This window comes from Melospiza melodia, chromosome 6 (assembly GCF_035770615.1).
Source record: "Melospiza melodia melodia isolate bMelMel2 chromosome 6, bMelMel2.pri, whole genome shotgun sequence".
Taxonomy (NCBI): Eukaryota; Metazoa; Chordata; class Aves; order Passeriformes; family Passerellidae; genus Melospiza; species Melospiza melodia.
In genome coordinates, this window is record NC_086199.1 from 9059389 (window position 1) to 9085846 (window position 26458).

At 48.1% G+C, this 26458-nt stretch overlaps 1 protein-coding gene across 1 annotated transcript; it reads right to left on the reverse strand.

Annotated features, from left to right (window-relative positions):
• Positions 1-2659: 2659 nt before the first annotated feature.
• LOC134420096 (inverted formin-2-like) lies at positions 2660-24424 on the reverse strand. Its single transcript, XM_063159831.1, has 5 exons — positions 24312-24424; positions 6043-6451; positions 4627-4742; positions 3936-4095; positions 2660-2697 (listed from the first exon to the last, which is right to left on the reverse strand). Exons 2-5 carry the CDS (start codon positions 6434-6436, stop codon positions 2660-2662), a joined length of 708 nt encoding a protein of 235 aa, XP_063015901.1. The 5' UTR covers positions 6437-6451; positions 24312-24424.
• Positions 24425-26458: the final 2034 nt, after the last annotated feature.

Genomic DNA, 26458 nt, shown 5'->3' on the forward strand with positions numbered 1-26458 from the left:
ACTGTCTTGTGGGGGGGCCTGCCCAAGCCCAGGGGGCAGCTGAACTGGGAGGCCACCACGGCTTCTATGTGATCTCCTGGCATGCCAGGAAGGAGGGGTGGAGGGGGAGGGATGCCACCCATGCCAGGTAATGGAGGTGGAGGGGGTGGGATACCAACCATGCCAGGTAATGGAGGTGGAGGGGGTGGGATACCAACCATGCCAGGTAATGGAGGTGGAGGTGGTGGGATGCCACCCATGCCAGGCAGTGGAGGTGGAGGAGGTGGGATACCAACCATGCCAGGTAATGGAGGTGGAGGGGGTGGGATACCACCCATGCCAGGCAGTGGAGGTGGAGGAGGAGGAATGCCCCCCATGCCAGGCAATGGGGGGGGAGGAGGAGGAGGGGGTGGAGGGGGAGGGATGCCAGGGAGCGGAGGGGCTGGGGGTGTATTTGTCATGGGGGATGTGGGGGTCATGGCTGCTGTGCCAGAGGGTGCAGGTGGTGTGGCTGGAGGTGCCGGGTTGGGAGCGGTGTTGGAGGGAGGGTTGGATTTCTCTGGCAGGGCACAGCAGGCTGTGAACTGGCAGGATGAGATCTTCTTTTCATTGTCCAGGGGCCCTGAGGGTGTTGCTGGTGCCCTGGTGGGGTTTGCTGACCCCACTGCACACCGAGCTGCCCGTGCACACGGCTCTGGCTCAGCCTGGGCAGCTCCAGCTGCGCTCCCAGACAGGCGGTGCTCAGCTCGCTTCTGCCTGCCGGGATGGTTCTTGATAGACAGCAGCCTCTCAATGACTTCTTCAACTGTGTTCCCTTGGACTAGAGAAGGGAGTCAGGGTCAGGGAAGGGAACAAGGCCCACAGTTCATCCTCTTCAACCCTCTCCAAGATCTGGAGCCATGGAGAGTCCATTTCCTGGTTTCACTTTACACAACTACACTTTTGGCTTCTAGGCAATTTCCTTCCCATGCGCCCAGCCCACAAAACACTTCACAGCACGCCTGCCAGCAAGACAGGCCAGCACCAGTGGCAGGATGCCAGTGAGGACAGATTTCCACTGACTCTCCTGAGCCAAAGCTCAGGGATTAACCATTAAAACAAGACTGGGAATCCCAAGCCCACTGCTAAATGTGGCCACCCACATGGATGAAGCTTATACAGAATGTATAACTTTGTCTCACTCCTGTTCAGCTCTCACCAAGTCCCACAGATTATTTCCTGCACACTGGGGAAAGGCTTTATGGGACAAGGGGAAACAAGAGGAGTGAGCAAGGCTGGATGGATGTGTCACTCTTACTGTCATTGGCGAGTAAAAGGGCTCTGTTCACTACAGCATCCAAGGATTCCCAGAGCAGGAGGCTGGAGTGATGAGAGGGCTCCAGGTGCAGCAGGCTCTGTAGGATGGACAGCAGCTGGACAGAGACTGGAGAGCGGCTCACCTGGAAGACAGAGCAGCTTCTGTCACAGCCAGGCAAAGCGGATTAACTTTGCCATTGTGTGAGGGGCACCCCATGTGAGGGGCAACTTACTTTGTTGAAGAGAGATGAAAAGACCTCATGATGATCATTCATGTTTATGCCATCACATATCCTTAACAACTCCTCATCATCCTCTATTTTGAACTCCTCAAATGTGTCACACTGGATAAGCAGATCCTCCTCCTCGATATCTCTGCAATATTACAGCATTTGTTTTCAGTGGAGAGCCCTTTACTCATTTTCAGATTACTGTTTTTGTTAAATGGCTTTCATCTCTTTGCCTCTCAGACTCAGCCAGTTGGTGTTGAAAGCACCCAACTCTGCCTGATTTATGAAGGAGGAGATGCCGTCAGTGCATCCTTTCTTGAACTGAATGTACCTCTTCCTACAACCAACAGATACAAAGGAATGGGACTTCTCATGGCATAACCTGGCCCAGCACAGGCTTGCTATGGAATTCTCCTCGGAGCTGTAACAACAGTGTGGCATTTTGACCTTTCTGAAACAAGGCCACCTTCTTTATTTTTTTAAAGTCAAGACTAATTGAAAATATTTCAGTGATGTCTCTATTTGAGAAACTTCCTTCTCTGTTATTCAAAACTGGATTAAAAAAACGTGACTTTTTCAGCACTCTCAAGACTACTCAGTCTTAGAATTTTAAAGTTGCTGCTCTAATAAAAGATCTTCTCTTCCCTAATTTTTATGGTGTTGGATGGAGCAATTTCAGTTACATGGATAACTGCAACTCACATAAACTGCATTCTAGAATTTATCACATATGTTTCTGATCGAACATGATTTTTAAATTACACTCAGATATGCATTAGTAAATTGTTTTAGCTGGAGCCTCTGGGACCAACAGCAGCAGTGAAGGGGTGTTGAACAGAGTGAGCTGCTCAGTGAGCCCACAGCACTGCTTCAGATTCAGTCTGGAACAGCCTGAATGAGGACACTGCCACTCCATCTGTGCCCAGAGCCTCTGTGCATGCCATCTGTGCCAACAGCTGTCCCTGTGACACTGTGGTTGGCAAGAGCATCTTAACACTGGCCAAATGCCTCTAGCTCCCATGGAATGGGTGCACAAGCATGGTCCACTCCACCCAAGCACACTGCACTTCACACAACAGAAGGCTGGATAAGTATTAAGTTTCCAAAGCTACTTCACTGTGAATTGCATTAAAAATAATAATAAGTAGAGATCCTTACCTTAGCTTGTCTAAAACATCCAACAGCTGAAGCCCTGGCAGATGAAAAAAATAGATATAGTTGCATTATGACCCACTTGGTACTGAATTGTTCTGATCTTTATATATGTTATGTTCATAAACACTTTTTGTTGAGAGAAGAAGGGAAAATATATTCAGGTGGACCTATCAAAGTGGGTAGAGTCATCTGGTAAATGATGAGACACCATAGCACACATCTGCAGCACCTGTGTGAACCACTGCACAATCCCCCTGGGGTTATTGAGTGACACAGGCACTTTTGAGGCCCAAGTGACCTCAGTCCAAATTAGATATCTAAAGTCAGTCTGCTACTGTCAAATGTTCCTAGATCTCCATGGAGAGAAATGGAGCCCAGGCTCACCAACTCAGATGCACCCAGCACGTGAGGTGAATCCCAACAATGGTACCTAGGAGCCTGGGATTCTAGCAGTTGGAAACTTCTGACCCATGGGAAAGCCTCTGAGTACACACTCAGTGAAGCTGTGTCGCAGACATTTTTTCATGGAAATCCTTTCTTTGGGATTTGTGCATCTTCTGGGAAGCTGAGGCCCCAGAAGGAGAATGTAAACAATGATTATCAGCTGCTGTGACAAGCAATAGGATGCACCTGTGATTGGTTCATGTTCCATGTGTACAATTAAGGGCCAATCACAGGGCAAGCTCTCTGGAACACAGGGACAGAGAACTCTCTTGTTTTTGGATTCTTTTCTATTCTATTCTTAGCTTAGCAAGCCTCTGCAACTTCTCTCCTTATTCTTTTTAGTATAGTAATAATGTATTATATATCATATATCAATAAATCCAGCCTTCTGATCATCAACTTGTCCTTCTTGTCCTTCTCTCACCATGGAGACCTCCTCAGGTCGCAGTAATAAAGCTGTGTGTACTCAACTGAGTACACACAAAGTGAAGAAACTTTATCAAGTCTTATGAGTAATTGCAATATATGGAAATGTGGCCACATAAGATGGTTGGTTATAGAAATGCTCTGAAGAAGCTTAAGTGATACAATGCTGATGGGATTCCAGAAAAGATCAAAGCTATGGGAAATCAGCAAAGTAAAAAAAAATCTGTTGACAGAAAGGCTGTTGAGAATAAAGGTCAAAAGAAAGAAGAAAATTAATATTTGAAGTTTTGCAGTATTGATATTTTGCAAGCTCCCCAGCCTCTTCAGGCACCTTATGGACACATCTGAAAAAACCTCATTTGGTAACTGACTCTCTCCAGGGAAAGGTGTAACAAACATCCTTACCTATGAACTCGTTTCTGATCTGTGTCCTTGTTCTTAGCTCCTCTTTGCCCAGGATGATGGCATTGATGGCACTCAGCAGTGTCACCATGTAGGGCACGTTGTCTGTGTTGGACAGCTCGTTCATGATGATGCTGAACCGGTACTGCTGGTTCTTCACACTCTGAGGGAAACACAACTGAGATTATGACAAGGATGGGCTGAACAGACAGAAATGCCCATGAGTGTGGTGCAGGCTTTCAGGTGGAATTAGCATCTGAAATCCTCAGTTTGTCCCACTGTGCACCGGACAGGAAGACAGGGGTAAAAGCAGCACTCCTCCATTATGGAGCAGGGGCTGGTTGGCACAGAAAGGCATTGAAAACATCTCTTGGATCCCCTTGTGCTTTCTGGTAAATGTACCTGAGCTCGTGGGCAGTGAAACCTGTGGATGTGGCACCATTTATTCTGCTGATCTGGTGGTGCCAGAAAGCACCTTGTGGTTGGCAGTCATCTGTCCACACAAGTCACAGAACAGCACCACAGACCTACACTGACCACAAAAAACTTCCTACAGCTTTCACTTTAAAAACCCCTACTTCTCTTAACCAAAACAATGCAAAATAAACTTTATTCCCACAATTTTCTGTGGTATATGGATCTGTCTGCATGGATCAAGGCTGAGCCATTCCTCCTGCTCCAACCAAACACTTGCCTTGTAATGGTCCAAAGCATCCAGAGCCAAAGAGTGGCCATCTGATGAGTAAATGCACAGTGCAGCCAGGAGCTCAAATATTTGCTTTTTGACCATGACATTAGTTGTGTCAAGTGCTGTGGGAAAAACAGAACAAAACAAATCAGAATGTATAATGACATTAATGTTTTGAATCTCAGCGTCTTCTGCTACATGAATTATGAGCAGTCATAGAAAAGAGACTGAAGAAGGGGACCCAGTACAACGGAAGATGAGAAGAGAAATATCTTAATGTACAGATATCCCATCCCAATAGCATTGCATGATGATAACTTCTAGAGGGAACAGTAAATGCTACTGGTATCCCCTTGGCATTTTGGTGCAGCCTGTGGTTATTCCTCTTTTCCATGTCCCCGTGACATGCTGCAACAGCAGCCAAGATTTTTCCGCACTCACGAAATTTATTTCCCATTTTCACATATGGGTATTTTCTAGAACAGCAGATGAACAATTTGCTTTGATTAATGACATTTATTTTTTGTGCAGAAAAGCTCAATATGCATATGAGTTAGAGCAATTGTTCCAATGGGTCCCATGTATTCCCTTTTTGCGCTACTCTGTCTCTATGAGCCTTGGGAGCTGGGAGGGAATGCATTAGGCTGTCTTGTTTTTCCTATATTAGAGCACAAAGAAGCTCCAACACTGAAAATCCAGGATATCCCCCTGTTTTCACAATACAAAAATGCCAGGTCCATATTTTATATGGACTAAGAAAACACAGGGTGAAAAGGAAAGAAGGGGACATCAAAACAGAAGAGAGAAGCAAGTCAGCTTTCAGACTAAATGCATTTTAAAAAGCTATTGATAAGGGTTTCTGGGAACAGAAGTTATCCTTCCAGCACCATTAAGTGCTGTACAGTAAGTCCTACAAGGTGCCCTAATGAATCTCAAAGGTAATGATGAGCCAAGTGAATGGCAGGAGAATGCAAGTGGTGTTACCCACCATCTTCCAGGAGGAGCAGAGTGAGCAGCACAGAGAGAAGGCTCTCTTGAGTCCAAGCATGCCACTTGCCCTCCTCTTTGCAGGCTACAAGACTCCAAGCCCTTTCAGTTCCTCTCCTCTGCCCTCGGGGCTCTCAAAGATTGAACAGCAAATGTCTGCTGACAACCAAAGGGTTGAAGATTTCTCATGCCTGTATACAGGTAAGGCTGGGTTTATCCCCAGCTTCTCATCAAACTATGGCAATATTTGTAGCACTGGGTGGCAAAGGCAATGTGACTGCATAGAAGTTTTATTTTAAAGAAAAGAACAATCTCATGAATCAGTTGTGACCAACAATTTCCAACTATCCTGGTGCAGGGCGGGAGGATAAGCAACAGGAAAGTGCCCCCCTCAATGCTGCATGTGATGGATGAGGCAGGAAGGTGTCCTCTCACCTTGGAAGAGTTTTCTGACATAGCCCTCGTTGCTCACAATGTATTCTATGCCCTTGTGGGAGTTCATCACTGCTCTCACACAGCTGATGCAGGTGAGCTGAAGCAAGGCATCTGATATCCTGGCCACTCCTCGCCCTGACAGCCTGTCCAGGGCCTCCAGGAGCAGATCCAGCCCAGACAGCTCCAGGAACTGCACCATCCAGGCATCATCACTGTTCTCCAGCCTCTTCCTCAGCCCGGAGTAGTTCACCACGGAGGGCATTTGCAGCAGGCGGATGCACAGCTCTGGCTCTGCATTTTCCAGGTTGGCCTCTGACTGGTCGGTCTCCTGGGGCCCCAGCTTCTCCTTCAGGGCAGCCCACTTCTTGTGGGCACCTTCCTTTTTGATTGACATGGTGAACGGTTTGTTCTGAAAGAAAAAGAAAAGGCAAAGTGAGACATTTGTCTGGACTGACCAAAAACGATCCAGTAGCCCTGCTTTTTAATTAGTAAATTAATTAGTAATTTAATTAGTGTTTAATCAGTAATTGGGATGTAAATTACAGCAGGTAATTTACTACAGCAGGTCTGAGCTCTCCAGCATGTAGCATGTACACTGGAACCAGTCCTCTGTTGAAGAAACTCAATATATGCCCACCTTACCCACACACATTACATTCAGGCTCTGAAGACTCTGTGGAGAGACTTTTAGCACATCCAAGGCAGCAAACACAGCTTTAAAAGTAGCCAATTTGCACCACTCAATTGCCACTACCTGTTTTCATGCAGTGAAAGGAAAAGGTTGGAAGCAGCATTATCAGCTCTGCACTCCTAATGCCCATTAAACCACTTCAAAATCTCACTGTGCTGGAGAGGCTGTGCAGTTTCTAAGCATTTGTAATGGGATGGAGAAATAATTTTGAGCATATCCTGCTCATAAGAGCATATGATTACCCTGTTCCTTTTTTGCTTTCATTTCTTTTGACTGATGTTGACGTTAATTTTATAGCACTCACTTAATCTCTTCCTGTCTGCTGCAATAGCAAATATGTTTGTACACATGGTGTTTATGCCTGATAATGTCAGAGCCTGACAGGCTGAGAGTGCAGGTACAGCAGCAGGAGGCTGGCTACAAAAACAGCAGAGCAGGTTTTAGGACATGGGGAGCAATGGCCCATCTCCCTGGAGGACATGGCCTGGCTGGACAGGAGCAGCAAGGAAGGCCAGGAACTGATCCAGCACCCACAAACTGCAAAGCCAAGTGTAACTCTTGGTGCCAGATTTTATGTTTCTAGGCAGGATTATTATTTTTCAGACTCACAGGGATCAAGCCACACAATGCAGGTCCTTTTCAAGGCTGCATGCAATGATTGTGGCCACTGAGATCAGCTCACTTGGTCAGAGCACCATGCTAATAATGCCAAGGATGTGGATTTGATCCCCATATGGGCCCTTTCACTAAAGAGTTGGATTTGGTGATCCTTGTGGGTCCCTTCCAACTCAGAATATTCTGTGAATCTGTGATTCTGTTTTAAAGCTGAATTACTCCCATAGATGACAGTTTTCCCCACAAAAATTGATGCTACCTCCCCGTCCTGCCACACCACCACCTCTGTTCCCCTGGGCTGCTGCGCCTGCAAAGAGCTCAAAATAACCTGGGGCTGCTTGGCCCCAAAATTCAGCACTTAGGGCACTGAGGGGATTATGGGAGACTCTTATTTTCCCTTCCCAGCTCAAGCACAAGGCATTCTAGAAAACCAAATGGAACCTTTTCTAGAGAAAGGTTCCATCATTTCCGACAAGAAAAAAACCCCTCCCAACAAAACCCCACAAAAAACCCCAAAAAACCCAAAAGCAAAAAAGCAGAAGTGGAGAAATTGGGCTGAAAAGCAGGAAAACCAGCTCTGAGGCTGCACTGTTCCTCTGCAGGCCACATGGACATGAACTTCCAAGATTCTCAGAGAGAGGGCTAAAAGGTTTTCCCCCAGCAAATCAGCCCAATTTTACCCCAATTTTCTAGCAGATGATTTGGTGGTGCTCTGAATAGTAACTACACCAAAATCAAACAGATTACATCAAGAATTAAGAGTTTAGTTCCATGCTAGGTAAAATATAGTGACTAGAAAAAATGCTTGAAAAATATAAACTAAGTAATCTCTGGAAGGTTTTGTTTCCAGAAAGCCAACATAAAGGATGGACGCTTTACACTGGTTGGAAAAAAAATCTCATTTTAAAGCCTGCCCTGTGATTTTTCCTGGGGACTGTGCCATTCAGAAAGGTCCTGGCTCCTTCCCTGTAGCAGAGCTGCATGGCTTCTGTTTTACCCAAAGAGTCATTTTGGCAATCTCCCCTTGGCAAATATACACCCAAAAGATTTGCTCACTGATTAGTGACAGGCATGATATTATAGGCCTAAATATGCCTCTTGGAAAGATGCAAAGTGTGATGGGGTAGGGCACTTGAAAAATTTCCCTGAGAAAATGTGATGGTGGGACTTTCTGGCAGCTCACAGCATCAAAGTCTGCATTGAGAGGTCAGAGGGGTGGGAGAGTTAGCCGGATTTGGTGACAGAAGATCCATTTAGAGAGCTCTGGAGAAGCCCTCTTGCAGAGTTTTCTTTTGCTTCAGTGGGAAAGAAGCTGGCCAAGCACCCAGTTGCTCCCTGTTCTGTTAGCTGAAAAAATGATGGTCACGATCCAAAAACATGAAGTGGCAAATATACCATCTGAGAACACACTGTACAGCTGAAAAGTGATAAAAAGGACCATAAAAAAACCAACCCAACCAATCCCCAAACAATCCTCCTTGCCAAAGCACAGGTTTGAGTTTCCAAGATTTGTCATCACTCCCTGCAGTCCAGAGCCCTTACTCACTCCTGGTAAAATTCTTTTTGGGATTAGTCAACCCCAGTCCCTCCCCTGTATTCAAGTGAAGGAATTTGGGTTAGGCTTGATGCAAAGGAGAGGAGAAATCCTTCCTCACTGGAGGGAGAGAAGCAAAAGTTTCACAGCCCTGGGGATGGGGCAGCACCCTACACCTCTCACCAGCCACGGTGATGGCAAATCTACAGCCATGGGGCTGGAGAGTCCACCTGCAGTCAAATCCTCCTCCACTCTGTGCATGGAGCCCAGACACCTCTCTCCAGTTCTGGGTCAAGCTGGACCTTCAGTGCAGGGCAGTGCTGAGAACCCTCTGACCTGGGTGCTGGTCAGACCCTGGGGCTGCAGAACTGGCCCCACCTGCAAGCTCCTCTTCTCTTGTGTGAGTTCATTTACACTCAGCAAATCACTTTTTTCATTTGAACATGAATAAACATTTCTTATCCGGCCAGAAAACAAAGCAGGCTGACTTTTTGCTCCCAGATGTACAAACGCCTCATTATATTGTATTTGTATTATATTGTATCAAGTCAGAGAAATTACAACAGCATTATTGACCTCAGGCTTAGCTGATTCCTGAAAATTAAGCTCCACCAGTGCAACAGGAGGCAGGAAATACTGAGAGAGCATCCTGTTTACCAGCAGATTTGTTCTGAATTATCCTTCCCTCCCACCTGCTCCGCACAGATGTGAAGAGATGAGAAACAGAAGCGGGCAGCACCTCTCCAAACAGCCCTGGCTTGTGTTTTCATGCACTAAAATGAACAAATTGGACTGATTCAATATTCTTCCCCACAGAGAGTGCACCCTTTTTGCAGGAAAGGATGAAGGTTGCTAATGTATCTAATTGTAAGAAGGGAATAAAATAAACAGGAGCTGTACTATATAAACGGGAAGGAAATTAATATGGAGGAGATGGCAATACAACTCTGCAGATGGTGTGATAAATCTGTTTACAAACACAGATAAGAGTGATATATTGTGAATGCAACATCTTCCCATATTTTCCATGAAGGAAAATGTTGCAAAGATTTTCGGATACATCCTTAAAGGGCTGCTGGTTTTGCCTTTTATCTCTGACCACAGGAGCTTGTTAGCAGGTAAATGATCTCAGCAGAGTGAGACAGACAGGGACTGAAATGGAACACATCTATCTGGCTGCCTCACAGAGGCCATTTAAACTGTGCTGGCCAAGGGAAGGAGAGTGCCCTGACAAAACCAGACAGGACAGCTAATACACCTCACCTTTTGCCAGCAGAAGGCCACAGGGAGCTTTGCTTTTTGTCTCCCAGGGCAGAGAGGGGGCTGTGATGGTGGAAGCAATGTCCCCAATGTCCCCTGTGTCTGACCATGCCTGCAGCCCCCTGCTGTGGGGACACCCATGGCCACAACAAAGAACCACAAAATACTTCAGCTTAGCTTAAAGACCTTTCAGATCATCAAGTCCAACCATTAACCCAGCACCACCAAGCCCACCACTAAACCATGTCCCCAAGTGCCACAGCTACATGCACTAAATGCAATGCTCTCCTCATCTTCTAAGCTGGTTAGCCCTGATGGGGGAATCACAGAATGTTAAGGGGTTTGAATGGACTCTAAAGATCATCTTGTCCCATTCCCTCTACCATGGGCAGGGACATCTCCCACCAGACCAAGTTGCTCAAAGCTTCATCTAGCCTGGCCTGGATGCCAGGGTTGTAACATCCACAACCTCCCTGTGACAGTGTCTAGCAACCCTCTTTCAATCTGTACCCATTACTCCTTGTCCTGTCACTACAGCTCCTGATGGAGAGTCTCTCCCTGGCTTCCCTCTAGGCCCCTTTCAGATATTGGAAGGTTGTTATAAGGTCTAAAGCAGCATCAATGTAAAAGTGCTCTTAATTTTAGGAGATTGCTTTGGGAAACATAAAGGTATCCTGAGAGTTTGTGCTCTTGCACGCGGCAACAGCAACATCACAATTCATGGTGCCAGCTCCTTGGATCACTGGGTTTGCAAAGTTATAATGTTCCCTGCATCCATCCAACCTGGTCTGTAGAATTTTCTCCTCCTTTCTTTCTAAATCAGGTGCTTCCCAGATTCAGTTTTCTGTGCCTCTCTGTCCTTCAAGTCCACTCCTAGGGAGATGACATCTGTGGGAGATAAATCAGGGCACATCAATACTCCCTCCATCCTGTGAAGCTGCAGAGAACAGAGCTGCAGAGCACAGCTTTCACTCTAAATTATTACATGCCTCCAGGATGACACGGATCACAGCAAGGACTGGGGAGGACATGTGAAAAGAGATTTCTCAGGGCAGCTAAGTATAATTGAGTGAGAACAAAAGGGAGAAAAACTGCAGGTCAAAACTATTCTGATTTTTTGGGGGGAGCAGACCCACTGCCTATGCAGAAGAATGGGACTTTGGGGTTGCTGTGTGTGAGGGGGAACAGCAGCTCCCTGCTGCCCTTTGAAGAATTCTGGGAGCATCCCAATCCCACATGCTGCCCTCACAGCCCTCTGCTCCCCTCCACAAGGCTGCCAGGGTGAGGAAAGCTCCTTTATGCTGCTCATTCCCCCCCTTCCATGCCTGTTCCTGGCACTCAGGAGCTGTTCTGCCTGGTTGGCTGCTAATGACAGGTTTCACTTCTGGGGAGCTCCAGTTTTCCCTCTGCTGCTGGGAATATGCCAAGCCTTTGTATTTTGCAACATGTCAGACTACTCAGTCCCTAAAAAGAAACAACATCCTGGCTTTGTGCTTTCCAAAGTCACTCCTGGAAGTGTGATGTGTTTCCTTCACCTCTCGTTTTGCTTTCATTTGTGCTGTTGTTTTCCTATGCAGTGTTGGAAGAGCCCCCCCCACACAAAGGCCAACAAACCATCCTCCCATGCACCAAGATGAGCTGGGGGAAAGCACAGATCTCTGTTTTGGACACCAGCCTGACCCCTTGGTGTGGGCCCATCAGTGTGTGTAGGAGCCAGCAGCATTTTCAGTCTCCCAGGGCAGCTGGGATAAGGGCATGGTGGGAAATTCAGGCAAGCAAACCAAAGGCATGGTTTGCACAACAGACCTTGCCCCAGCAAGTGCTGCTCCATCCTTCTGCTGCCATGGCCAGCAGCCTCAGCAGTCCCCAGATCTACATATTCTCTAGATCACCTGTATCAGAGGCCAGAATGTGTGATTTATGATCAAAAACTGAAAAGGTTTTGGAATGAGTGCCCACTCTTGCTCTTCAGCACTGAGGAAGGTCTCTGGCACACTGTGCTTTGCTTTGGCACAGCCTACAGCAGCTCTCACAACACAGCCCGGGTCAGCTGTGGCCTCAGCAGTGCTGCAAACCATTCTGGGGAATATTTTGAGTTTAGGAAATGAGGGAGCACGGACACACACCCTGCTGCAGCTGTGGGCAGGAACTGTGCCATCCACACTGACTGGGCCTGGCAATGGCTTCTGCAATTTCCCAGAAAAGAACTTCAGTGCACAGACAAAGGGTGGCCATACTGGTATAAATTTGTATGTATTTTGCCAGTATAGCTTATTCTTTCACAAATAAAGGAAAAACATGTTGTTCTGATTCAGTCCCATTCACCACCATCAGGATGCTGTGTGCCAGCACAGCTTTTCTCTCCTGGGCAGCCACAGACTACACTATTGTGTGATGCCTCACAAAATGGCTAAATGTGTCCATTCAATATGTACTGCTAGCACTGGAGTTACACCAGGTTTAACCAAAGGAAAAAAAAAATTTGCCAATGCCTTCTTCCTCAGTAAATAAACACATTTCTCACTGTGCTGCTGCAGGACCACAAACAAATCAAGCTCAAGTTTAAACCAGATTGGTGCAGCTGTCAGATTTTGATTCTGTAATTGCCACTGGGAGGGGGGGGGGGCGGTAAGTGCCTTATCTGTGTGAGTCAGACAAGGCAGTATCAGAGGCTTTCCAAGGTGGGTACAAACCCTGGGCACCCTCAGGTGCTGCCACAGCCCCTGGCAGGCACAGCAGGTCCCACCCTGGAGGGATGGAGGTGGTGCCCAGCTCTGGCCCCCAGTTCTGCACCAATGGGGCCACCAGTGCTGAGCCCCAGTCCTTCCCCACTGCTGCCAGCAGGCCCATGGGAGCCAGAGGGGCATCCTGGCTCCAGCCAGAAAGGAATGGGACTCGGGTCCTGGTCCCGTGGAAACTCTGATGGGAACAAGGAGGGTCTGGAGATTCCCCTGCTCCAGGGCCCACACACTCAGGCAGGGGCAGCAGCTCCATCTGCCAGTGATTTCAGCACCATTCTGCATTTTGGGATGCAGTTTATTATTATTATTATCATTTGGGGTCATGTGAGGAGCAGAAACTGTTACCCAGCAACATGGACAGTGCAGTGGTAACTTTCTAAGACTCCTGGCTTCTGCTCTGTGGGAAGCTGTCACACAAGCAGATACGACAGCCAAAACCCTTTCATAGCTTTTTTATTTGTTGTTGTTGATGTTTTTAAAAACCTCCCCATGATGCCAAGAGGACAGAGAAAACTGTCAGAGGGAAGAATTCCTACCTCAGAGCTGAAGCCAAATGATTCCATTGTCTCTCCCACATGGAAGGATACTCCTCAATCAGTTGTGTGAGCCCTTCCCCAGCCAGATCCTTTTCTCCTTCTCTCATCAAGCAACCTTCCCTCAACACACTGTAAATCCCCAAAGAGTGTCTCTGTAATTCACACACTCTAAGAAAGTTCAACAGGATGTCAGTGTCTGATAGTATGCAAACACCACTCCCCAGAAAGGTGCAAGGAAGTGACTTTTCTGGGGCCTCCAGGGAAGGCATTTGCATGTCATTTGTCACCCTCATTCACCCTGTGCTGGTGGCTGGCTGGTGTCACTTCCCCTGGGCTGGGAAGGTGGGAGCCTTGCCCCCACTCCATGTCTGTGTCCCAACATTAAAAAGCACCACTGGCATGGGGTGACTCAAAGCAGGGAAATGACCAAAGCAGGGCAATGATCTGCAAAGGAAAGGAAAAACAATGAGAAGGACAAAAGAGGATGCAGGGTGGTCAGGGGGTGGGATGGAGATCCCAGCTGTGGGTGGGGACAGCCCCTTGCATCTTGCATCAGCTGAGCTGGGGTTTCTGCCTTTGTGGCAGCAGAGCTTCAAACTGTGCAAGGCCTCAGGGGTCTTTGTAATGCTGGAAGAGTCAGGACAGCTTCAAATATTGAGGATGTCTCTGACCCTAGGAGTGGGGCCAGACAGCAAGGGCTGGGAGCTCAGGCAGTGTCCCCTGGACAGGGTCTCAGTGACAAGAATTCTGCTCTCATTGGGCACCACTGAGGTCCTGCTGAGCTTCAGCCCAGCTTTTATGGGCTGAGCAGGCTCTGAAGACATTAAAAGCTTTTTTTTTTTTACAGAAAATATCTCTGTGCTTTTCTGGCTGATATTTAATGTGAAAGCTAGTTTGTGAGCCACAGCTGCAAAATGCATCCACTCAGCCCCTTGGGAGGTGTTAACTGAAACCCAGTCATTATTAAATTGTGAATATTTCAACATGGCCCATTTCAGCAGAAGCCTCCTGCCTGGCTCAGGGGTAGCAGTAAGGCTTCAAATGTTTATTTCTTACTCTGTGAAGTTCTGCCCTGAACTGAACCTCCCAGATCAAAAGTTGGAACCCACATCAAGAGTCTTCCTGCCTTGGGTGGGAAACTCAAGCCTTGTGTACATGAGCACGACTCCACCAGTATCAGAAATCCACTGATCTGTCTGCCCCTTGGTCCAAATTCAGTTGGCCTTTAAGAGCCCAAACTGCCCACTTGCTTTCTAACTAAAACAGTTTCACCACAACAATGCAATGTCCAAGGAAATGACTCTGCACAATTCCCCATCCTGCCATAGGAAACGCTCTGGGGGTGTGCCCATACAATCCAAGGCTATTGTTAATTCAGGATGGGTTTTACAGCAGCAAATGAATGTCCCTTTACATTTCATGCACTCCTGAAGGGTAATCCCCAAGGCCTCAAAAGATTAGTCACTAATCTGGTTCTTGGGAGCAGGACCAGCCTCACAGCCGGTTTTAGGGGAAAAAAATAAAATTTAAGAGAAAAAAAAAATCCTGCAAAGAAAGGATTGTGATGATGCAAATTTCTGTCCCTGAAAACCATAGAAGCAATGTGAAAGGTTATCAATCAGAGCCCATTGGGTTTCATCTGAAGCTTGGATCCGAGAAATTACAGAAATGTTTCTCCTTTGAGAAAGGTTCCATCATTTCCGACAAGAAAAAAACCCCACCCAACAAAACCCCACAAAAAAACCCCAAAATAACCCAAAAGCAAAAAAAGCAGAAGTGGAGAAATTGGGCTGAAAAGCAGGAAAACCAGCTCTGAGGCTGCACTGTTCCTCTGCAGGCCACATGGAATTGAACTTCCAAGTTTCTCAGAGAGAGGGCTAAATGGTTTTCCCCCAGCAAATCAGCCCAATTTTCTAGCAGATGATTTGGTGGTGCTCTGAATAGTAACTACACCAAAATCAAACAGATGACATCAAGAATTAAGAGTTCAGCTCCATGCTAGGTCAAGCATAGCAGAGACCATCTACTTTTTGAGTATCACTCTGCTGCCTCTGAACCACAGAGCAATTCTTGACTGCCCACATGGCTGGTCCACAAAATGCAGGAATCCAATTAAACAGCCATAAATACAACCCATTTGCCTTAAGGAATTAGATTATTCCTAATTACAGCAATCAGTGTCTTCTCACTGCTCTGTGTTTCTGTGACAAATTCATTTCCATGCCAGTGTCTTTTCATGGAAGTCATGTCAAGGGTTTGGAATGGGAACACCCAGCTCATTTTGGGCTGGCAGGGAGACCTGTGCCAGCCAGAAATCTGCTGCAATGGCTCTTTCTAGGTGATCCTGCCTAAAATGCCTCCTATCACTCCCTTCTAATCACTAAACATCAGCACAGGTGTTATTCAAGAATCCAACATTCACCTCTGCATCTCTGTGATGGGCTTTGTTGGGTACTCTGGCACCCATGGGGCCAGTGATAACAACTACATGTCTATGGGGGAAAATTAGGGAAATAAACTTGGATAATTCAATTTCCCTGCTCATCTTAGAACTGAACTCTGAGTTAGGTAAGCAGAAGGACCTGAAATGGCACTGAAGGGGAATTAGGCATAGATGAGGACATACAAATTTAGGGAGAGAGCAAAGTAAAATTTAAGGGAAGAGTCAAATCTTCCCCCTGCCCACAAGGTTTCTGGCCTCAGCAACATGACCTTGTACACTAGGGACAGCAGGAGATTCCAGAGGAGCTACTGGGATGTAAATGTGGTCAACTAATGATGACCTTCCCAGGTATTGGGACAGCACAGTGACAGCAGCCAGTTTGCTCCCTTGTGGGGAGCAGAGACATCTGAGCATCCTCAGGAAGCCACAGGAGCAAGACAGGACTGCAGAGCTGACTGCTGCTGGCTCTTACAGAATTTCTCTTCTCTCCTTGAAGACTGACATCCCTCCAGCTCTCTTGTCACAGACCAGCTCTCTGATTGCTTTGTGGCTGAATGCATTCACTTTAGAGGATGTTAAAAGGAGGGGGAAAAAAAAGCCTTCTGAAGTAGTCTATATCTGATGAACACTTCAGATAACAAAAATAAAAGATTCTGCTACTGCCAGTAGCATATTTCCGGGAACTTTGTATCTAATGGGGTTGATCAGCTTAAAACATCCTTAACATTTGCTCTGCAGCTCTTTTGGTAAAAAGCTTCTGCAAGAAAGAGACATGGGGAGGGTGCTTTGGGGAGGGTGCCTCCTCCTGAGGAGATTTAACCATGAACTGTGAGGAACCTGGAGTTTAATTTGGAAAGGTGTTGACAAAAATCTCCGCCAAAACCCCAAACTGCACCAGCAGTTCTGCCCAGAGCACAGAGCCATGTGCAGGTTTCTAAAGGATGTATGTGCTGCTAAGCACAGGTAAGAAGCCTAATATTTATTGTTTATTTTTCCTGCACACATCTAGTGCACCCGTGCCAAGGCTGCAGGGGAACTAAGGCACTGCCGGGATGAAGGGTGCCACGGCAGCTGGACTCTGCTCCCTGGTACACATGCTGCTGCTGCAGCAGCAAAAAGATGTAATTACAGAAAAGAGACCTTCTGAGCCCTGCCCCAGAGGGAGAGAGGCAGCAGGTCCTGCCCAGGGTTCAGCTGTATCCCTCCAGCACAAGCACAAACCCTGCACAAGGGGGAGGATCTCCAGGCAGGCAGCAGCTCTTCCCTAAAACCAGTTTGATGCTGGAGGTCCACAGAGGAAAGGGTTGAGGGCATCACTGAGCCACAGAGCCACCCAGACCCACATTTACAGACATCCCCTCTGAGCAGAGCTCCCAACACACCAGCATGGTGCAGAAGGGGAAGTGTTTTTCCAGCTGCTCTCCAAACAGGTTGCAAATGCAATTCCCTTCTCCCAAGATCAGCTTTTCCATTCAGCTGCTGCTGAATCACAGGGGCTGCTACCTCACCTGCTGAACAGCCCAAATGCAAACATCCCGAGTGTTTTTGTTCAGATAAGGCTGACCACAGCCAGGACTCCTAATGGCAGGGCTGAAGCAGTATTGCACACATTAGGGAGAGCAGCCCCAGATGCTGCCAGGTGCTCGCTCCTGTGAATGTGAACATTACCAAGGCTAATGAGAGAACCTGCTCAGCTGCTAATTCAAGAAGTTAAGCATTTGAGCTGTTTAAAAGAAATGCTTGAAGAAGGCTGGCTTAGCATAATTTCAACATTAATCCACTCCAAAGATGCCTTCAGAGTATTTACTGCTGGGTAAAAAAGTTTCAAGAGCCTATTTTGTAACACAGTAATCCTAAAACATTAATGGGTTTAACCTTTCATTTTGCTACAGTACTCATTCCAGTTGTTTTGAGAGGACCTAAAATTGTTCCCCTAGATACAAACTTTCCAGCTCCAACCCAGTCTTTGTATTAATGTGGAAAGATTTTAGTATGGCCCAACCAACTGGGGATCATGGGAAAGGTCTCATGCTTGGTCAAAATTACCTTACTATACAAGCAGGATATCTGATGATTATAATTTTCACCTTTTTCAGTCGTTCCTTATCACTTTAGATACTGTTTTGTTCTTTGCAAAGAAATCAGTTGTTCAATCACATCCTCAGGTTTGCATAGTCCAAAGAGCTGCAGTGCTTTATGCCAGCTGAACATGTGGCTGTCATTAATCTTCAAGAGGAAAATCACTATACTGGTCTGATAAGTTAATATACAGTGAATATTAGGATATAATTTTATAAGTGATTCATCTCTTCACATATGGCTTGCTTTCTTTCACGTGTTATCAGAACAGGGGTTTGGGAATTACAGGCTTGTAAATCAATTTGGCTTTGTGTTAGTCCTTTCCCTTCCTTTTCAGATAAATAGAGGCCTTATTTAAGGCTTGGTAATGTTTGCAGAGGTTCAGTCCATTTCCAGTAATGGAAACAACAAAACCCAAAATTTATCCCCAGGCTTATAAAAGAAGCTTCAGGACTGGGTAAATATAAAATAACTCATGAATATTGGACAGCTTGTTCTGCAATGGGAAACTACAGCCCATCAGTGCATAAACAAGCGAGCAGAGCCAGGCAGGCTTGGAAAGCAGCCTTGCAAGGGAGAAATGGAGCAGCTCAGCCAGTTTCCAGATGAGAGCTACTCAGGGAGCCTGCTGCCACATAGGCATGACACAAACCAGAAAGGAAGCAAGTTATAAAATGTATCAGGGAATAAAAACATTTGTTCCCCGGTTCAACTTCGTGGCAGGCTCACATTTGCACCATTTGTCATATAAGTCAAGAAGAAGACACATTCACAAATACTTTCTAAACAGCAGAGCCCACTGCTGACATGACAGGTAAATATTGCATTCTTACTGTAAGAAGTGTGAACTTTTCTGGCTCAGAGCAGATTTGCTTCACTGCATTGTGCACGCAGTTGAAAGTTAAGCCGACCAATTCTAAAGGATTTATCTTTTTTTTCCCCCCTCTTTTCTAAATAGCAGAAGTAATTAATCTGCTTCAGAGAATGAATCAGCCTTTTCTGAGCTAGAAACACACAGAGGAGATTGTGGCTGTTTCTGGGGCAGGAGGGAGGCTTACTCACACAGCTGATGCAGCCAGCCAGGGCGTGCAGCTGTGGGATGCAAGGGGGGCAAAACCCCAGAGCTGCACCCCAGAACCCCCCAGTGCCACCAAGGGACCTGCTGGGACACAGGGAACGGGCTCAGCACTGCAGTGCTGGTGGAAGAGATGAGCCAGAGCACCAGGAATGGCCCAGGGAGGGCTGTGTGGCTTTGCCTCTCATCCTGCAGCCCCTGGGTGGCACATCCAGCCCCCGAGGGCTGCACCCACTCCTGGCAGTAAATCCTCTGGCAGCAGGGCCATCCTTTTATTTAGGGGAAATACCTTGATCTGGGCCAGGTGGTGGGATGAGTTGATTTGCACAGTTTGACTTCTTGGTAGGCTGTGGGAAGAAAAGCACTGCTCACAAAAAGCTGCTGCCCTGTTCTATGGGAACTTCTGTTTCCATCTGGGGCCTCTGGCAGAAAATACAGCTAATGCTTAGCTCACTGCTTCCAGCCCATGCTCAGCAATGACTTGACAGAAGAGCAGGACAAGCAAAGAGCAGAGAGCTCCCAGAAAGGGGAAGCCAGCAGAACAGAAGCAGCACGGAGATAGCTGCCTCATTAAAAATAATGCAACTTAACCCACGGAGCCAGTGTAACAGTTACGCCTTTGCTGCATCGGCAAAAGCAGAGCTGCTCACCAAAATTATAAATCAATCAATCAGTCAAGATGATGCCAGCCTTATACATTGATCTGGAGAGAGGAGAGGGCTCTGCTGCTGCTGCTTCTCTCCCTTCATCCCCTCTGGCTGTGCAAGGGAAGGGCTGGCCTTGCAGTCCCTTGCTGTCCCTCCCTCTGGGAACACAGGTGCCCATGGCTCCCTGTGCAAACAGGAGTGGAGATCACTGGACCTCTGCACTGCCAAAATCACCAACATTTTCCATCCTAAAGTACAACTAAATATAGAGGTTTTATGGTTGCAGGATGCCTCCTTTCCCACACTTTCCTGGAGTGATCTCCAAATTCCTCTGCTGTCCTTGCTTGTTAAAATGTGACTCAGCTTTCCCATCTGGAAAAATGGAGACCCACATGGCTCCAAGGTGGCCAGCTGCCACCAGTGATGTCCTGTGTTAGTGTTAGCCATCAGCTTGGGAGCAGCAGAGCCAACAGAGGCTTTGCAAGCTGGGTTTGGGGTGAAATCAGTGTCAGAGAGCCTGTAGGTACCCTGTGAGCAGCAGTGCAAACCATCAGCTGAAACCTCCCTCTTGTACCTTGTGGGGAAGTTCTCTCAGCACCAAGGAGTGACTGAGGACACCTGCTCACAGACTGCACTGGAACAGCAGTGCAAAGAGCCAATCCCTCCTCTGGCCTCTAACAGTCCACAAAATTAATCCTGCTCACACCTCAGCTGAATAATGATCCTGGTAAAAATAACAAGTGGGAAGTCAATGCCAAGTAGCACCACCTGGTGATAATTACTCCAACCATGCCAAGTTCAACATGAGGCCTTACCAACTGCAGCATTTGGCAGCTCTGCATTTGTCTGTTCTTGTGATGGAGCAATGTCCCTTCTGAAGTGAGCTGTTTCTTTTGTGGTCATTAAACACTTTGGAATCAGCTGAGTGACTCCAATGCTGGAATGAGGACTTCATCCACTGTCTCTCAGTCCTTTCTGCCTTTGTCTGGTGTCCTTTATCAGCTCAGATGGTTTTTCAGAGACCTTGAAATACACCATTAAATGCTACAGAGCTTTTTGCAAACACTATTGCTTGCTTAAGAGTCTCATTGATCTGTGGCTCCAGCATTCCCAGCACTTTGAAATGTCAGCTCAGGTATTAAAATAGTAGAAACAGCTGAATCCATGAACAATATGTGTTCATTACATCAAACAGAAAACTCACCCTGCTCTCCTGATGCTTCCTGCAGATGTGAAAGGCTGGCTGACAAAGCAGCAACAAATGTTCATCTGCCACATTACACAATCACTAACTTTTAATTTTGGGCACTCCTGTAGATGCCAGACAATGACTCAGGGCCTCATGCTTGAGCCCCACACCCTATTTTCTTCCATATTCAGTCTCATAAAATCACCTCATCTACCACTGACATTATCTGGTAGCAATCATAAAGCTTGGCTGTTGCTCATTATTATTTTTCTCCTAGGAAAAAGGAGCCAGAGGATACCTGCCCTTGACAAGGAATCTGAGAGGCACTGAAAAGTCACTTTCTTTAAGTGTTCCCAATTTGTGCTTCACTCCAGCCCTTAAAGCATTCCTGCAGAACTGGAACCCCTGGAATGGTGTGACAACCCCACACCAGCCCTGTGAGCATGAATCTGCCCTTTGTTAGAAGGAGACAGTCAAACTCAAAATTTGATGTGACTTGTTGCCTTCCCTGAATTTGTTCTTAGCATTTTGACTGGCAGCACAGGACTGGAGAAATCTCAGTAAAATTAAAATTCAGATTGTTTGCTCACTTGGTGCTCTCAGTGCTTTTTCTGGCCATTGGGAGATGAAGGCAGCCTCTGCAAGACCAAGCTCATGAACCTGTATGATGAACTGCTCACAGGCAATGCTGAGAAACACTGGAATAACCCTGAGCTTGGTGGATAATGCCAAAGGGATTATACTATATCAGGTCAGAAGCAGGTAGTCATGCACTGAACACGAGGGGTATCATGCTGCAGGGCTGTGTCTACCTTCTGCAAAATATTTATGTATTTTTCACCTAATTATATAAAAAGCAATGTACAATGTTAATGAATGGAGCAGGGATAACTCCTTATGTTTATCTGAACCTACCAATTGCAGTGTTTTGGACTGAGCAGAGCTGGATTTGTTCAGTGTCACTGTGTGACCCCATGACCTGACTCTGTTGGTTCAGTGGCATTTTCTCTGAATCATTATTGATAGACCTTACTGCAAATATTAAGAGCAAGGATATTCAAGTGGGAGCTTAACCTGAGCTCAGATATGAGCACTGAGCTTGTCTGAAGTTCCTTCAGCTGTTTCAGCTGGATGAACGTTGTTCCCTGCCCAACCTGCAGCATTGTGCTGCTCCCCACTGCTGAATTACACCCATCTTCCCCTCACAGCTGGCTGCAGTACAATTAAACCTCCTCATCAACAGAATGATCACTGCAGAAAAGCCCCACATCTAATAATCAATGCCATGGAAGTAAATCGGGTGGAAAGAAGGACAAAATGCAACTTAGCTTGCTTTGGTAAGAAAAATTTTCTGCTCAGCTACTCTGGGAAAACTATCCAGCATAGCTGGCACACAAGACAGGGATAAAGTTCAGCTTACAACGCATTTGAAGCATTTGCTGTGCAGTCCAGTGAAATCAGAAGTGTGCAAACAGAAGATAAAAATTTGTAATAAGCAGGGCACAGACGTAGAAGGATCAGACAATGAAATGGAAGGGGTCAGTCTGAGTCTAGCAGGGAGGGACTGAGTGCAAGTGAGGGAGACTTCACCCTACTTAACTTCTTCCTTCATCACAGAGCAAGTGGGAGAAAGCTGAGGGAATACTGAACCAGCACAGAACATGGAGATATGCAATAAAAATGGGATTAACAGAATGACTGGAATATGATGAGAGCTGACAGCAGAAAACAAAAGTCATATGGACACCTGGAGAGGAAAATCCCAGCTTCCCACCCCCCATCACAGGACAGGAGGAACCTGAGGAGGAGGTTAACTGCAGCACCTACCTGGTGAGGGATTTATTTCTAGGGGAGGTGTCAGAAAAACATGAGAGGCACAGGACAGACCTCTGAGCCCTGCAGCTCTGCCCATCCACAGGGAACTCGGGGATTAGGAAGCCCAGCTCACAACTGCCAGGGATCAGCAGAAGCTGGAGCCTGCTTCATGAGAGCAGACAGCAGGTTGGAGCTTGTTTGGCATTGCACAGTAAAGAGAAAAGCATGCAACCCCTATTTCTGCACTGATAAGAGAAAAGCACCAGGCAGGGAGAACGAAGCAGTCACAGTGCAAATATAAAGTAAGAGAAAGCCATATATTGGAGAAAGGGTTATAATATCAGTTCTATTAAGGTGTGAAATTTCCTTTTCCCACAAGGCTGGCAATAAATGAATTAGTCGTGTGCAATAAGGCATAATATCATTCTGTGTTTAGATTTGCTGACCTGCCAGGTCTCTTCCTGTCCTACACTTAGATTATCTTTTATACAATGGGTCTTGTACACTGCTTGCATTTTTTCAGCAATATTTTTGGATGACAGCCTAGAATGGGATTATTAACTTATAACAGGACAAAAAAAAAAAATCTCATATCCTCACAGATTCCTGCAATCCCTTCCCCCCTGCCCTCTGGTTTTGGCAGCCTCTGTTTAGTGGAAAAATAAGCTTAAGGGGATGGAAGAGAAACGAGATTAGTGGCCAGACAGCCCAAATTCTGAGCAAGTTCAGTAGGACCACGGCAACATCACTGTAACTCTGCTGACTCCAACTTTCCTTTTCAACTAACTCAAGCCAGAAGTTTCCTTGCAGTCTACCAGGGAGCCTGAGGTGTTTTGCACTGTGTTTACACTGAGAAATTCTTCAGTCTTAAGAATCCCAAAAAAAGAACGTACAGTTCACAGTGCTGATCTGGTACAGGGAGGGACAACCACAAGCACCGTTTTGGGGTATTTCTTCTAAAATCAGTATGTCTGAGCACTCCTTCCCCACCCACGAGCTCTGGAATTCAGCTCTGTATAACTGATGTTGCAAGAAGCCATTTAATCACTGCAGAGTTATTGAGCAAAAGGGAGGATGAGGTTGGAGAGAACTATGTGGGAAAACCGGGCAGGACTTGGGAGATCTTGTCTGAAAACCACTGGATAACAGAACAGAATCCGTCAAAATAAAAGCCTGAAAGTGGCCCAGCGCAGACGCAGGCACGCCATCCATGCGCTCCGCGCTGGGAGATGCTCTGCCAGCCCCAGGCACAGCAGGACCACATCCCGCTGCCATCACACCTGCATCCCGCACCACGTTGCACCTACACGTGCAGCCGGGACCACATCGCACCCATACCCCGAGTGCCTGCAGTGCCGTCCGAAGGACACCCAGCACGGCAATGCCAACACCCGAGCCCTCGCACGGTGCGTCTGGGACCCGCTCCCACCTGTGCGCTCCACTCCCGCACCGGCAATCCGGACTCCATCCCGCCTATGAACGAACACACCGCGCTGTTGCATCCGCAGCCCGGACCGGCTCCCGCTCACAGCGGCGGCGGGGCCCGTCCCGGCGATGCTGCCGCACCTGCAGCCCGAACTGGGTCCCACCTACACCTCCCCGCCGCTGTGGCGCCTCCATCCCCCTGCGCTCAGCATCTCTCACCCGGTGTGAGGGGGCAGCTCCGGCCCGCCGAGCTCCTTCCCCCGCGGACACCGGCCGGTCCCAGCGGTCTGCAGCGGGGCACGGGGGATGCGCAGCCCCGGGAGGGGGTTTAGCCCAACTTCTCCCGACCCGGAGGACCCCGCTCCCGGCGGAGCTTGGCCTTACCGCGGCGGCTTTCCTGCGGCGGGGACCCTCACGGCCCCCGGCCCTGCTGCGGGCAGTGCCCCTCACGGCAGCCCCTCACGGCAGCCCCTCCGCCCGCAGCCGCCGGGCTCTGCCCGCCCGCGGGAGCCGCGCCCGGTTCCGGGGCGGGGCGCGGGCGGGGCGGGGGTCCGGACCGGCCCTGCCGGGGAAGTTTGTCCCCTGCCGGGCGAGGGCTCCGCCGCGCCGCCCCAGAGCTGTGTTCTGCCCGGTGGATTCCCTCAGCAGCCCCGCTGCCGTGTCCCGGTCTCGCCCTGGCGGATCAATCCTGGGGGAAGAGCTCCCCGCGGAGCCAGTGCCGTGTTACCCTCGCTGCAGAGAGCGCTGCCCGTCCCGGGGGGCTCCCCAGTGTGTGCCCCTTCCTCCCGTGTCCCGTGGGCATCCTGGAGGCGAGCGCTGCCCGCTCTGGGGGTGCTCCCCAGTGTGTGCCCCTTCCTCCCGTGTCCCGTGGGCATCCTGGAGGCGAGCGCTGCCCGTCCCGGGGTGCTCCCCAGTGTGTGCCCCTTCCTCCCGTGTCCCGTGGGCATGCTGGAGGCGAGCGCTGCCCGTCCCGGGGTGCTCCCCAGTGTGTGCCCCTTCTCCCGTGTCCCGTGGGCATCCTGGAGGCGAGCGCTGCCCGCTCTGGGGGTGCTCCCCAGTGTGTGCCCCTTCCTCCCGTGTCCCGTGGGCATCCTGGAGGCGAGCGCTGCCCGTCCCGGGGGGCTCCCCAGTGTGTGCCCCTTCTCCCGTGTCCCGTGGGCATGCTGGAGGCGAGCGCTGCCCCAGCCGTCTGACAGCCTGAGCTGCCCCAGTGTGAGGGTGCAGCCCCCGCCCGGCCCGGGGACCCTCTCAGTCCAGCCCTGGCGTTTGGATCCGCGGCCCCGGGCTGGGAGATCCGAGGGGAATCAGGAAAGCTTAGGACAGGCTGCCCAGGCGGTCAGAGACCCAAGGGATCCTGCACCCTCCTCTAGGGACCCGGCACTCCGGTCTCTGCAATGTAAGCACTTCACTTTTAACACAGAATTATGGCATCAGTCCGGTTGGAAAATACCTTTAAGATGATCGAGTCCAAGCATTAGCTCATCATTGCCAAGCCCACCACTAAACCACATCCCCAAGTGCCACATCGACGTGTCTTTTAAATACCTCTAGGGTATGGTGACTCAACCCGCTCTCGGGACAGCCTGTTACAATGTTTGACTCTTGTACTTTGCACTGGGCTAGGAAAGCTAATATTTGAGCATTTTGCACAGATTTTAGTGTATCACCATGTAAACATCTAGTCAGATATGTGTATCACCATGTAAACATCTAGTCAGTGCAAGTTTAACGTCTCATGGTACTTCAGATGAGCACAGTGGGCACCCAACCCAGCAGAAGAGAAGAAATGCCTTTTGCATTAGTAAAACACATCAGCTCTAGAGATGGGCAAAAAAACAGTGGGGTTAAGCTAAATATTGACAGCCAAGTGGAGAGAATTTGGTGGTAAAGAGACCCCCTTTGTGGGTCAGAAGTGCTGTCTCCTATAGGCATTAGGGGCATGAGTCAGTTCTGATTTCAGGCAGAGCCACTCAGCTTTGCCATCCAGAGAAAACCTGGCAGGGAAAATCATGGAGGGGGGAAATAAACTGATGAAGTGTTTTTGCAAAGGACTGCTGCAAGCTGCTGAGAGCCGAGCTGGGACCACTGAGTATGATTACAGGTGACTGGAGGATAGTTACAGGGTGAGAACACAGGGGTAAGTACTTCTGAGACTTCAAATTGGAAAATGAGACCTGAGCTTTCACTGTTTGCTCATAAAACACTCCTCTGTTTTTAGTGGAAGAGAAGACAAATGGAAAAAGACTGCCTCTCTGGGAGATGGCAGTTAACCAGAGTGGCTCATTGCTTCTTCTTTTGCCCAAAACAAATGTTTCTAATTGGTACCTTATGCAATACATACTTAGCTTTACAAATCTACACAGTGG